At 38.3% G+C, this 15,192-nt stretch overlaps 1 protein-coding gene across 1 annotated transcript; it reads right to left on the minus strand.

The window, feature by feature from the left end:
- Positions 1-879: 879 nt before the first annotated feature.
- Positions 880-14,882, minus strand: BIVM (basic, immunoglobulin-like variable motif containing; the record flags this gene model as incomplete). Its single annotated transcript, XM_080612223.1, has 10 exons — positions 14,773-14,882; positions 13,318-13,923; positions 11,291-11,417; positions 10,331-10,426; positions 10,120-10,224; positions 8,240-8,334; positions 7,265-7,397; positions 4,190-4,273; positions 2,036-2,132; positions 880-1,170 (listed from the first exon to the last, which is right to left on the minus strand). The coding sequence occupies exons 2-10, from the start codon at positions 13,805-13,807 to the stop codon at positions 880-882; spliced, it is 1,518 nt and encodes a 505-aa protein (XP_080468349.1). The 5' UTR covers positions 13,808-13,923; positions 14,773-14,882.
- Between the last annotated feature and the right edge of the window lie 310 nt (positions 14,883-15,192).

Here is a 15,192-nt window from a genome sequence, read left to right on the forward strand (position 1 = left end):
TGAAAAGAGCAGCAAAAATGACAGAGGTTTCAAGAATGAACAAGGAATAGAACTGCTAACAGAATGCAGTGTTCAGCTAGCTCATTTGGTTAATGGCAAATGCAGCTTTTTAACACCGTATTCTGTAAGCTTGTGTTAAGTGAGTCTGTGCTCTCAAGAGGCTCCAGGGTAAGAATTCAGTCACTGTACCCACAGAGCAAAAGCAGTATAGAAGGTCCATTCTCAAACATTCCTCACTACAGGCGACTCCTGTCAGTCTGAAACAGGTATCCAGCTAAGGGAAAAGAAACTGAGACCTGCTTGACAAAATATGATTATCTGACTGACAGAAATCCACTGGGCACTAAATGGAGAATGTACATTCACTGTGTAAATCTGACAATGTTTTCTAACCTATGTGATTTTTTTTTTCCTTTTCACTGGATATGGGCAGCCTCAACAAATGGAGTGTTCAAAAGGAAGGCAATGTTTGCTTTTACCTTTACATAACTTGCAGAACAATCCTTTTTATAAAGTCATATCATAAATTTCCATGCTTTTGAATACTAAGTATTTTCAATGAAGCCTGCTTATAACGTTAACTTCAATCTGCTCTTTTGTTTTCACAGATGAGGACATAATACAATTATTTCAAAAGAAATGATTGATTTTGCAGTCATATTTAGTTTTGATTGCAAAAGTACAATAACCTGTGCTCATCTGTCAGCTTATACATCAAATCTCATCCATTGCAATCATATAATTAGATTTATTTAATAATTATGGAAATGTATCTTGTACCATAACTTCTATTCATACTTATTCTAGGACTAATAGATCCCTAATATGTCTTGATTAAAACTAACTTTAATATATCAACTCTATTATCTAAAGTTAATTTTAATCATTTCCATCATATTCATTATAACTCTGATACCCACTATTCCTCCTCTCACGAAGATTAGACTTCTTCCATGTAGATTCTTGATGAAAGCCAGCACTGAATGATCGACCCAGTCGTCCATGTTGTTTCTTAGAGATATTGTCTTCACTCTCAGATTTGGAAATTCCTTGTCCTGGTGTTTGGGATTGTTTATCCTGTCTAACGTTTCCAAATGGAAAATTCCAAGGACCAAATCTTTGCCAGCTAAGTCTCTGAAAGGCAATGATGCAATGAAGATTTCCTCCAACCTAACCAAAGTAAAAAGGTTCACTGTTAAATGCACACAGTCGCATTTATAACATACATGGATATTTGAAATTAACATCTTGGTGGGTAACAGAATTCTTTAAAAAAGGAAAACAAAAACCCTCAACAACACACACACAAAGAAACAAAACAACCCACAAAACCATATCCACAAACAAACAACTCTGCTCAATCAGTTTTGATTATTCCCCAGGTTCAATTACTGCCTTCTTTCTTGTATTTTAAAGTTATCACTTTTATCTTTCACTGGCTAGTGTAACAGCTTCTGCTAGTCTTTTTTTTATCTCCAGCCACCCTCACATATATATCTGTTCTGGTTCCTTCTCATCTTGCTGACATGATCTTCCATAGGGTCTCCACATTTGAAATCATCTCTTCCAACCTATTATTTCCCATAGACTTTCAATGTGCAAATTGAAAATACATCTCCGACCCACAAAGTCTGCTCAAGACTAACACAGGCATTCTTTTATGCTTGATCCTCCTTGAGTGTACTTTCTTTCCTTCTTACATGTAGCTAGAAGGTCATGTACCAAAAGGATCTGTCTGTATTTTATCTGTAGAGTATTTCTATATTTGCTGTAGCTACCTTTTAAGCCAATGAGGTTAAATATTGTGATCAAATATACTGTATACGCAGATAGCCTGGTTCATCCTTGCAAATGCCAGGCTGCTGCTGCTTTGTGTCTTGTCATGCAAGTAAATATAAATAACTCTGGTATGCAAGTACCCACATTTGATTTTGGCCTTCAACACCACTTTGTAACAAATTTCTTTTAGTGAAGTTCATACTTCATACTTCAACAGTGTAAGGTACTTCCTCCCACCTTTGTAAGTTTACCTTACCTTCTTTGTTTTTCGATGCTGCAATCCTCTCTCTAGGTGACGAATATCTAGATATTCTGGATTTTGGGTGTTTAGGTCAGTGACAATATCTGCCCACCTACAGAATAAGATTATTACCACTTGGCTGACATCTATGAAACCTCAGCACTACTAAGACTCAGGTACACACACATGCAAATACAGATCTGCAGCTTTAAACAATCTTACCAGTGATTTAAAGATAAGCGAACGTGTAAAGATGTAAAAGCTTCAGTATTAGAGACATCAAGCTAGATATAAAAGTGTCACTTTTAAACAAAGCACTCACAGTTATTATTCCTGCTCTTGGAAAACACATTCCAAAATGAGTAAAAGAGCACCATGAGTTATTAGTTGCGTAGCTCACCCTTACCAATTCATCAGTTTGTGAAAGGGAGAAGCAAAGTGTGGTTTAGGCAAGGAGGAACACTAGCTTTTACTTATTTAATCCTCTCTTCCCCTTTCATACAATTTTTTTCAAATTCTTATCTGTTCGGGTTTTTTTTTCCACCCACTAAATCTGTTTTCACCAGACAGCTCTTACCATAACTCACTCCTCCTTTGTATCTAATTCCCATCTGTAACAAACCATCATTTCAACCATTCCCCATTCATCCAGCTCTTCAGAATTTCACAGCTTCTTCTTGTCCAACTGAAACAAATGTCCCCATATCCCAGACCTCCTTAAGCCTACGCTTTGCTTTTTCATTACTGTAAATGTCTAATTACCACCTTCTCTCGAACACCACCCTCCAAGTTCACAAAATCCACTTCTACCCCAATCCTTGCCCTCTTATCTTAAGCACTGAACTTTCTGCTAGCTCTCATTGGGATAGTAGTAGGAAGAAGAATTTGTTTCCACAATCAGAAATAATACTACAAAGGTTTGCAGTATGTTTCAGAAACCTTTTCCTCTAATCATTTGTAGCTTATATACCACAGGACAAAATCCTGTCAGTGGGATGTATAGGATGCCATTTCTCAGCACAGCAGCCACATGCATAATTGTGATTTTTATTTTGTTGCACTTAATTTCATTTGTCCAAAATATCCAGTTATTTACAGTTATTGACATAGTCACATCACTGACAAAACAAGCAAACAAAAATATCAGGCCTTTAGGTACTGGGTTAGATTGGACTGGCTATGAAGCTGTCAGATAAACACTTTCAGTTTTTCAAAAGAATGAGAGAATAAAGAAGTGGAAGAAACAGAAGCTGTATTTCTTTATTATCACTATTATTATTTTTTCACAGCTCTTTTCCTAATACAGCAAGAAAAATCACTCCATAATTAAGGGGTGGCAGAGAAGCTATTTGCTAAAACTTACATTTTAACCACAGAATTGGTTTCTTGAGAAATAGTATTCTTTTGGCTGCTCTCTCATTTCACAAATTAATATTAAACATTATGAACTAGCATGTCAAGTAAAGCTGACAAAGCTGTTCTATTAATTTATCATGACAAATATAACTAATCAATGTGATTTCTACGTAGCACCCTCTAGCTCTCCTAGTCTGTATGTTTAGTTGAGACACCGATTTTGTATGAGCCAGAGCTCATGCAAAATAAATATATTGTTTTAATTCATAAGATTTTTATTTTTAAAATCCCTGCCCATGGCAGGGGGGTTGGAACTAGATGATTTTAAGGTCCTTTCCAACCCTAACTATTCTATGATTCTATAAGCTAATAACACAACTGAGTACAGGCTGTACCTGCACCTGAGCTAGAAGATCTTGGTAGCAGCATAATATCCTGTGCACACCCCAGACACAGCCTGTATATGTCCTCAACTACACATAAACTCCTCCAAGTTCCGTACAGCCTGTAAGTCACATTTATGATCACAGACAGCTGAGGCATCTTCCTGACTAATGTGAGCTACATCACACTCAAACAAAAGAAACAGGATTTGGCTGTCAGCAGCTCACGCATGTCCTGCCACATGATACAAAACGGCAGAGCCAGCCTAGAGGTCAAAACATGAAGCTCCCCACTAAAGTGCCTGCTTCCGTTAGAACTATAGTATACTCACTCAAAAGAACTAAAAGGTCACTAGGTGACCCTTAGTAGAGAAATACAAATTGTTCTGGAAAAACCCATATTGGTTTATATTCTTATCAAGTAACATACCTTTTACAGTGTATTGTCGGATGTTTTCTGCTCGGTTCTCCAATTAAGATCCAATATTCTACTTCTTGCTGCAAGACACGACCTCTGTTCAATAGAAGATACAATCCTAGTGAGATTTATTGTGCATACTAAAAAGAAAGATAAACATTCTATTGTTCTTTTTAGGATTGTCGAATGTTTAAAATTGTTTCCTCAGCCAAACTAAAAACCAGCTTCTGTGCTATAAACAGTGTTGCAATTGCATACGGGGAAACTTTTTGTTTCACAAGTCCTGGGAAAAGCTAGGAACAAGACAGAAGCTATTGCTTATTTTTTGGGAAAAAACAGACCTTCATAAAATAAGTGTTTCTTGGATGAAAGGCAGTCTAGTGTAAGATCCAAACAAACATCTTTCTCCCTATCTGTGATGTCTCAGAGAGTCACGAAAGAGCCCCTCCACTGTTTTTCAACTATACCCCAGATGACAGTTGTTACTAACAGCTGTAGAGTAACTAGTAAGAAAACAACTGGCAACTTCAACTGCTTCCTCCTAAAGATACAGTAACACATATTAAAAAACAAAACCCTCAACTGACACTAGTTCCAAGTTTGTGAGCAACTTCCAAGAAACTCAAAGCCTGAAGTAACTTTGCCAGAGAAAATCAGAGCAGACTGATGAGATACAGAGGACTGCTCTGTGACTTCCTGTGTCTAACTATCCCATGAAAAACTACTTCAGCTTCAATTGTGACAAAAGCTGAGATTTTTCTGCCTAGGGTATTAGACAGCACATAGCCTTACTCTTCTACTAATTTGTTACTTATAAAACTCTCTGCAAAATAAAAATGTATGCCATCATTGTACAGATGGGAAACCAAGACGCAGGACAGATTAACTGACTTACCTAAAGTCACAATGGAAGTCTGTGGTTGAACTGGGAACTGAACCTAGGTCTCCCGAGTCCAAATCCAGCAACCTAAGATCATATAGAAAGTCTGTGGGTGACCTAAGAACTGACTCCTAAGCTCAGCCTATTTCTTTTGGGATTTTAACATTACTTAGCTTGATTTTTAAATAAAAGGTTTCCTTTATAACTAGAATGCAAAATCAGATAAACAAGAACTGCTGCAGAATCTACTGATAGTGCTTCTCAAACATATTTTTTCCCAATAAGATATTAGAAGATACAAAAAGAACAGGATGTTCTTCTGGTCAGAGCTCCAGGCAAAAATGAGACTATAAAAGCCCCCTGAAATCATTACTTCATGTTACGTTGTTAGAAGAGATCTGTTGTTAGGATTAAAGTCTAATATTTGCTTTAAAATAACATCACTAGTAACTAAGAATCCCTTTCAACCATGGGTAAAGTATAAAAATTTTTGTTCTTGCTCACTGCTAAACAATGTAAGTTCAAACTAGATATAAGGCATACTACGTTTCCACACACTGCACCATACTATTTCTCAAACCACATTTTTTATCCAGTAAATACTTTTTTTTATTTTCCTCTTTCAGTGCAGATTCTTCGTAACTGATCAAGCAAGCAAGACATTAAACTTTCAGTAAACTTAAGCAAACTAATGCAGTGGGACTTCTATTTCGGACATATTTTCCACACTCTTCTCACTCACGTGGCATGTCAGTGGAATAAGCTTCTGTATTCTTTTGTTCATATACTAAAAGTTTTCATTAACCTTATGGTCACACTCACACTGGGAACAAATTAGATTCAGGTGATTATGCTTTATTACCTCCCAAAAAAATACCATTTTGAATTCTAAATGTAGATCTAGCATTCTCCACTCTGTGATGCGAATCTACACCTTCAATATAGCCAAAGGTAGACTGCTTGGTAAGCAGACTGCAAGACTGAGGCTCACCTTACATCGGTGACCTATTCTTGTCATTGTTTAGCATTCCCCACTATTGGTATCTACTAATTTTGCCAGGGATTGCCTTCTTATGCTCAATGAAACTACTGATAAATAACAACCAACAGTTGAACCTTGATAAAGTCCAGCAGAAACCTCCACTACATACTGTGTTTGTCACTACTCTGAGAGAGGAAAAACAGTTTGATTTTGAGGTAAAACAAACTACTCAGCATATCAAACAGCAGCAAGTTAAACGCCTTATAAAAGCAAAGACAAATTGCCTCAAGATTACGAAATCTTTCAAATTTAAAATTTGTGGGTTTAATGGAAGACTTTCCCTAAACTCAGCAGGAACATCAATGCTCTTTTAAAACCTATTATTTAATCAAAATCTGTATAAACTATTCCATTATTTTATCCTGAGTAATGTTACCTTGACAAACCTGGAATTATTCAGGTAATTGTATTTTTATTCTAAACCAACTGGCATTTTAAGTTTCACATGGTCTTTGAGAAGTGCTTCAGCATTCCAAGCGTTGTTTAAAAAAGCCAAACATACTGTGATAGTCCAGAGACCTCTTCTAGCTCCTCTCCCTACCCCCTGCCAATTCTTGGTAACAATTATTCAAGTGTCTTTATTTTTCTAAGCCTTACACTCCAGTAGTTGCAGTTTATCATCATTATTAGTCAACACTGCAAAAAAAGTATGTAACCACCATCCTGCAGTACCTACACATCCCCTGTTCTCACCATACACACCGCTTCTGTAAGTGCAGATTTTATCACACCTGCTTCATAGTGGATTACTATCACTGTAGAAAAATCCTACCACACACATACACAACACACACTTATTTCTTTTGTTTCCCTTTAGAAAACATCTGTCTTTTTTCAGCTCATATGATTTCATTCCTCAGACTAGTTACCTCCACTTGTCCTTCAGGTAAATAACTGCCCTCTCTATACCCGGCTAAAATGTACCTAAATAATTTCTTAGTACCAGTCATAGTTTTCTGTTTGAGTTCTCTCAATTTAGTCTGCTTAGTTGTGTTTCATTTTAAGTCAATCCTTTCAAATCACACTGCAGTGTTTTGCTAGTTCAGACATAAATGCTTTTACAACATACACTGAAATGTTATCTAGGGATAAAAACAGTATCAACTTCTAGTGCAATTTTCTGTATGTTTCCTGCATTAAAACGAACATAAACACCGTATCTTACCTATAGGCTTTGCTGGCTTTTACTGGGGTTGCTTCAAATCCAATTGGGCAAAAATAATGGTTTTGGCAATGGTAGATGTAGGCCATTGATTCATCTTTCAGTCCACGCGTTAGCTTTGCAAGGGCCCCTGCAGCTACAAAGGAAGATCAGATTACAGGGCAGGAAGCTTTGGATCCAGCACAACATATTCAGCAAAAAAAAAAAGACCTATTTGATAATATAGAACAGTTACACTGCTTTTTAAGCTAGAGGACATGACCTGACAGGCATGGACAAAATACAGTTTTGACTTCAAACTTCTTGTTTGTTTTGGGTTTTTTTGTAGCAGGCAGGCAATTAAATACTATCTGCCATGTAATCTGTACTAGGGAAACGGAATATAAAGTATGCATTATATTTAGATCAATGTTACATTAAAAATTACTTGTTGTGCAAAGAAAGAAACAAAATACACACTGCAACACAATGCAGTCCCACTGCCCAAGTTAGATATAGCACACATCAGTGATACTACTGAAACCCCTAAAAGCTTTTAAACATTTTAGTATTGTGACCTTCTCGGAGCTTCCTAGTCTCAGGAACATATTCTACATTTGGGCATACAATATTTTGTAATATGACTCCAGTGCTCAGTTTCAGGAAAAGACTAGAAAAGGCACTGAAACAAGACAGAATTCTCACATAGGATACCAAGAACTGGATGTGCAGTGCCCTCCTGGATACCTTAAAATTCCAGTTCTGTGACAGCAGAATATATAGTACAGAATATATTTTATCAAAATAAAACTATAAATGAAAGTTTAAGCAAAATAAGAGAAAAAGTAAAACCAGAAAAATCAGGCAACTTGGAGCTATTTGATAGCTTATCTCAATCTGGAAGTACTACTTACTGGTTTTGTCCTGCCAAATGCTACACATTGCAGGATTTTTCAGTTTACACCCTATAAGATGAATGCTTTAGAATTAGCTACGTACCAGTTTCTCCAGCTGTCTTGTTCTTCCCGTGAGGTTTATACAGAACATACGAGCATCCCTTGATGTGGAAGTGATCGTTTATTTGCCTAAACCATCTGAAACAATAAGCTTAAAGATTGTAGTAACTCAAAAGAGTAATTAAATGCAATTTTCTTTCCTCCCACTTTTCTCCTGCTGGACAGTTTAGAAAAAAAGTCTCAGAGTGCTACTAAGTACCTACCACACTAGTATATAAACTGTAGATAGCCAGGGTACCCTAATAGAAATAAAACTTAACATATCCTAGAGAGATAATACATACTCAAAGCCTTTCCCTTCATTTTGCTTTTTCAGACCCAATGTGAATCCATAATAACAAAAGGGCTGGATGCGAAATGTTGGTTCTATTTGTGTTTAGTCCAGTCACCTCTAACTTTCAATTACTCAGCCTTTAGAAAGATACTCAAGTTCTGAGATGTCAGTGTTCAACCATGATTTGTAAGCTACACAAAGGGAATCTTGCAAGACACTAGAAGGCACAACCCTTCAAGTGAGACCATACTAGGCTTCTGTCACATAAGCTTCACAATGCCAAAGTGTTACACAAGTCTCATACTGTAACTCCTCACAGCAGCAGTAAGTGAAGACAGGTCTGCAACTTTTCCACATTAGAAGATTCAAATTCACATCTCTGAAGATAATACCTCAGGCATAAAGCTATGTCAGGTTATGAGGTTGGCTCCCAGCCCCCCTTTTTACCAACCTGCCGAGTACTTAAAAAATTATTTAACCAGAAAGAAAAAAAACCTAATAAGGTAACATTTCTGCAGCACACAGAGCACTCAAGGGGGAAAAGTAAGACAAATTACAAGTTTAACATTTGTACACACTGTTTACATAAAGATTTATCAGCTTGGTCTATAAGGGTTGCTGTACGCTGACATACTCCTAGAGAAAAATCCGGATGCAAGTCTCTTAACAGAAGTTTTCATGACGCTTTCCACTGATCTAACCCATATGTTACCATTAAAGAACAGACTGCTGCCACATTCTCAAATCCAGCACCCACATTTTGTGCCAAATCCTATACACTGGCTTCAGAAAATACTAGCTAGATCAAATCCAACTCATGAAACAAGCAAGAATACAGCAAATTTCTTTTAAAGCTCACAGAAGATAACAGATTAAAGCCCTGTCAAGATGTTAAACACTCAGGTACGATATGCTCCTGTTTAATCCTAAAACTCCTAGTGATCTTAATAAAACAGAATAAAAAGGACAAAGATTTTAGACCCAACTCATCAAGATCAGGAAATGACAGAAGTGAAACAGAATTTGAAATTCAAGTGTTCTGTGACTCCAACCCCACCTTTTCTTTTTTATTTTATATAATCTCCTGAACAGCTCCACTGCAGCAAAGATGCAGCACACACTATTTCATTTTCAGTTCTTAAATTATGTTTTACATAAAGCTACTAGTCTATATCAATTGCCTTTTCAGGCTGTTCCAGTGGCTTTAACATGCATTTTCAAAAACAGGAAAATGAAGGTAAAGAAAAAAGTTTTCTAACTAGGACAGCAGATTCATTAGAGCATTCTACAACCATTAAATAAACTGAACCAAACATCAAATAGAATTTCATGCCCACCTGATCTGTGCAGCAACATTGCGCTATGCAAAATGGCTAGTGCAAAAAACTCTTAGCAAAGTTTCTTTCAGAGTACCCAGGTATGCTTCATTATCCTAAATGTAAGACTAACTTGTGTCACAAGTTAACTTGTCAGCCATATTTCTTCTTTTTTTTTTTTTTAATAACTGAACTACTACCATGTTTTTAAAGGTTCTATCTCTAAGTTTCATGTTATTTTGCATATGTTAACATCAAAAAAACCAAACAGACCTCATTAAAGTTGTATTTCCAGTGAAGGGACCAAACCGAATCTCTTCAAATGGAGGCTGAAAGCCCAGTATATGCAAAGCTTCTTCTTGAGTAATAGGTGGCAAACTGGTAGGTGGCGGAGGAAGAGAAAAAAGAAAAAAACCTGTTTAATTAAGCAATCAGCAATGTATTTTAGAGTCTCTAGGGTCAAAGCAGTCTATGTGTGACTTACCTTCCAGCTCCCAGTGTACTATATAAGAAATTCCAGCAAGACACTAAAGACGAAATTCCACAGGAAGTCTTGTATTGAGGTCGGCTAACACAATACCTAAACCAAACAAAAACCCAAACACCTTAGTAAGTGTTCTTGATTTAGTAGTTCAGGAGCAACCTGAACTACTTTTCTGTGTGCCATGTTACCTTAAATGTTTTTATGTCACCTGTATTAAAATTAATTAATTAATTAAATCTTGGAAAAAAAAAATGTTAACCAATTTCTCTGTGAGATACTACTACCCTATTTCACACAAATCACTAGGAAAAAAATGGTTCTATACTGATGTAATATACGGTTTGATCCAGTCTCTTCTAATGCATGAACTTGTACTAAACTGCACTTCTACCAATTTACTAACAAATGCCATTCCAAGTTGCAGATTCCATAGGCTAACTCTGATGTCACAAACATACAGATATCTAACATAGGCATACAGATGTCTAACTGATGCCATAGACATACAGTAAAAACCAGATGGATTAAAAAACCAAATGAACTTACTAAACTATATTCATATGATACAGGTTGTACAGAACTGACAGATTCTGGCCAAGTATTTCCTAGTGAAAAGAAAAATCAGGAGTAAAACATATCAGTGCTATGTTTAATTTTTGCCTGATCATGTTAATGAAATTGGGTTTGGGTTTTTTCAGCAACAAATCCCCACATATTTTTTTCCCTATTGAAAGAAAAAAAAATGTTTACAAAGAAAAATTTTATGAATTTCAACAGATGGGAGGGAAGCTCTTATTCCTCCTGTAGAAAGTAACAGATTTTGGGTATGTATGCTAAACATATCCCCACTTCTTAAAAAGTAGTATGAAGACATTATTAAGTTTGAAATCGGATAACCAGCAGCAGTGTTTACTAACAAACGGTATGGGGATAATCTTAAACACAATTAATAAACATTACCATCTCCGGAGGTCCAACACTTTCCTCTCCTTCACATCTTCAAGGGCAGAACGTTGAGGACACTCCCTGTGGTGTCTGCTTTTTTTGTCTACAGATTTTTTCTTTGTCACCTGCTTCTTCATGTTGCCTGCAAAACAGATTTCAGAAATAAATGAATGCCTATTTTGCCTTTCCTGTCTTTCTTGTTAAATGTTTTTAGTAATAGCATACACCTCAAATAGAGATGCTGGTTGTGTTAGTAAGTGCAAACTGGGTCTAAACATTAATTGAAGGAAAAAGCTCAAATACATAATCAAGATTGTCAACAGGTTTGTAAAGCTGCCATCAGCTCTGTAAACATCATCGTGTTCAGATCACGCATAGCATTAATGATGACCTGCCTGACTGTTCAGAGAGCAGTCAATCTGATTATTCTAATGTGATAAATCAGCCATCCCAGAAACACATACTTAGACTGTCGTCACGCACGGAGGGAACACATGCACAATCAATATGATTGATAAAAGTGATCCGTTTATTGTGCTCAAATAATGGGTATATATAGTGTCAAACTGCCATGTACACACAGCTTCCCGTAGTGATTGGTTGATATACACAGCATTGGGTATATTCCAGTGCATTTCAGTGATTTTCCCTGCTCATATACACATCCTCCTCTCAAGGTCTCTGCTCCTAGTTCACAGACAATTTTTAGCTACAAGGTTGGCCAGCTGGTCTTCTATCTCTATTGGTTAACTTCCAGGGTTTTTCCACTGCTGGCAACTGTACACAACTGGTGTTTTTTCTCACTTTCACAGAATCTGTGCTTAATTAAGCTCAGACATGGGAACATGACCTTTGCTTGCTAACCATACCTCCACATTAGACAACAATGGACTTCCCATCTCCTAACATTAAATGCACAGAAAAATTTAATGAAACACATGTTTTCCACAGCCAAACTCTGTAACCAGCTACACTTTCTGATGAAAAATTATATGCAAATCCAGTAAGAATAATATACCCCCAAGGTCTTTTCCTTTTTGTAAGCCACTAAGGCAGTGGAAATCAAAAATATGGCCACATGCTAGAGCAGTAGTATTGCTGTCCCATTCTGAAGCCATCACGTCCAAATGAAATATACCACATATATTCTAACAGAAATGACCATCCTGTAATGACAGTAAGATACTACCATTTGTTTCTTATTATTACTAAAGGACACTACATGTACACATGAAAAATTAAAGGCAACTTGCCAAAGATGTTTTTAAGTTTTGCTAAACCAATTTCATACTACGGTAGAGAAAGCAGCAATTTGAGTAGCTAGCCAAGCCACTAAGAAAAAAATCTATAGCCCTATAAGTAGGTGGAGGGATTACAAGACAAAGAAAACCAAGTGTGTATGCAAGTGCTTGATTCACAGGCGCAATCTGTGAACAAGCAGAGAAAGAATATAGGAGGCAGCAAAGAAATGGGCTCCCTAACAATGTATATAAATAGCAAATAAATACAATTCTCTAACAGAAATAAACTGCTGTCCTAGGTAACTACAATAACTTCATTTACCCCTTGTCATAATAAACCAGGTCTTTCATTTCAAAATAGACCTCTGAAGTAACTTGAAACATTTTGCAAGTGACAAACTTGTACTTATCAGGTAGAAGTAATCACTGCACAATGCACTAGGTGCTACTGAAAAACACTCCAAAAACCCAAGGGTGTGGGGGGCAGGTGAGCACACAAACAAATATAAAAAAAAACAGAGGCCATCCCAAATAATACCCAAAAGCCCCCCACACAGTTAAGCAGCCGCCAGCCCTGTTTCAGAGCCATTTCCAACAGCAGCTACACCTGACTTTCACTCCTCCCATTTCACTTGTTCCTTTCCCAGCAAGCAGACTGGTTGAGAGCGAGTTGTTTGAAATGATGTACAGGTTCTTCTATAGGACTTATTCAAGAGATAGGTGTGCTGACCAGGCCCCTCCACAAGTAAGTTGTAAACACAAAGTGTCTCCTAGCATACCATTGAATCTTCACCACCTTACCTGCTTTGTTCTTCAGATTGGTGGTGACGCCATTGAACTCTGATTTGTCGATTTCCCATGCCAGGGGAAGCTTTCCAAGGTCACCAGACAAGCCTTCCAAGTTAGCATCTTCACTGTAGATTATATCTGAAGCACCAGTTTGAATTCCGAGTAAGCTAGAGGTGTTATTTCCAATGTTTAAGGCAGCACTGCCTGACAGGCAGGCACTAACTGAAGCACTTGGGCTCTTACAAATAGATGTCACTTTGTTTAAAAAAGCATAGTCTGAGCAGATGGTATAAAATTTCTCTCGTGTATGAGTCACAGGACATCCCCATGGATAATGCCCATTTCCCCTCGACACCAAGGACGCAGTGGAGGCATCTGTCATGCAGTACGGCTTAACGGGATCATGAACAGAAGCTTCTGGGGATTCTTTCCCAGGTTTGTTTTCAGTGTTTCCATTATTTCCAGAACCATTCTCCTTTTCATCTTCTGAAATGTTAGGCATTGACTGATAGTGACAGAGTACTGTAGAGCTAAGAATGCTTTTTTTTCTTTATGCTTTAATTACAACAGAGTTTGCATCATTACCTCCATTGCCTCTGCAAGGTATTGACAATGTACCTGAAAGAAAATGAGAAGTTAGTACAATCAACAACACAACACAAAGCTCATAGTTGAATAATCATGTCCAATAAAAGCTGAAATACCCTTCAAGATATGTCACAACATACATCACATCTCTTCCAAAGCATCTCCAGATTCTACAAACAGCATTTATTTCTGAGTTGCCCAGCATACGCCCTAATGATACTAGGATGAAGTTATCATGAGTAATTACACATGTAAGTGAACACATTAATGATTAAATAAAACAAAATAAAATAAATCTTCCTACATTTCTGCAGTTGTGGTGGACCACTTCAATTCCTTACAGTCAGAACACATAGGTAGAGTATGAAATCATTTATACAAATTAGCAAATCACAAAAACAACTTAAGGTCACTTAAGAAGAATTCCACATACTTTTGCCCCTACTGAAGTTCGAGCTTACAGAAAATTACAGTAATTATTATCTCTCTTGACTGCAAATTGACAAAACGACCCTCTTTTTCACTGCTTTCCTCACGTGGCTGTCAAGGCTTTGTATTTTTATGCGCCCCCTATTCTTCAAGATGTAGGAAAAGCGGGTGTATTTACAGCAGCTAAGAATTCCCAAAACCAAATTTAGGAGCCTGGCTTGCTTTTAGAAACCTTTTTTAGAAAAGCAAACTGACAGCGTGTGTTATCTGTCATCGCAGCACTTCGCACGCCCGCGGCGCAAAGACACGCCGCAGATGGGAAACCCAGCACGGAGAAAAGGGGAGTCCCACTCGAGAGCCCACTCCGGCAGCACTGACTTCTGCTCCCTGAGCTGACAGAGCAGCGCACGACCCGGCCCCACCAGTGGGACTCCAGAAGCCCTGCTCTACCTGAAAGCCTGCAAGGTAACGCGAGAACACAGCACCACTCAGCACCACAGCAGCGGTGAGGGCAGCCGGTCTACGTCCAAACCCGATCCGCCTGTGGAGCTCCCACTCACACCAGCCCCGCGGGGTCACGCACCGGGAAGGCCCACACAGCTCCCCACGGGACAGGGTAGGAGGAGTATGCTCGGCCTCAACACCGGGGAGGGACGGCGAGGCTGGGGCGCCGCCAATCGGGGCCTGAGCGCGGCTCTACGGCCCCGCCCCCCCGCCAGTCAGGTACAGAGAGAATAGCCGTGGGCCGAGGGAACAGGCCGCTGATCGGCGGCAGCAGGGCCAGCAAGGAGGGCTGATGGGCCCGCTGCGCTCCTCAGCGCCGGTGGCGAGGCAGAGGAGGGGAAGGAAGGCTGCTGGCGGCACGGCCCC

Source organism: Psittacula echo (assembly GCF_963264785.1).
Source record: "Psittacula echo genome assembly, chromosome: 3".
Taxonomy (NCBI): domain Eukaryota; kingdom Metazoa; phylum Chordata; class Aves; order Psittaciformes; family Psittacidae; genus Psittacula; species Psittacula echo.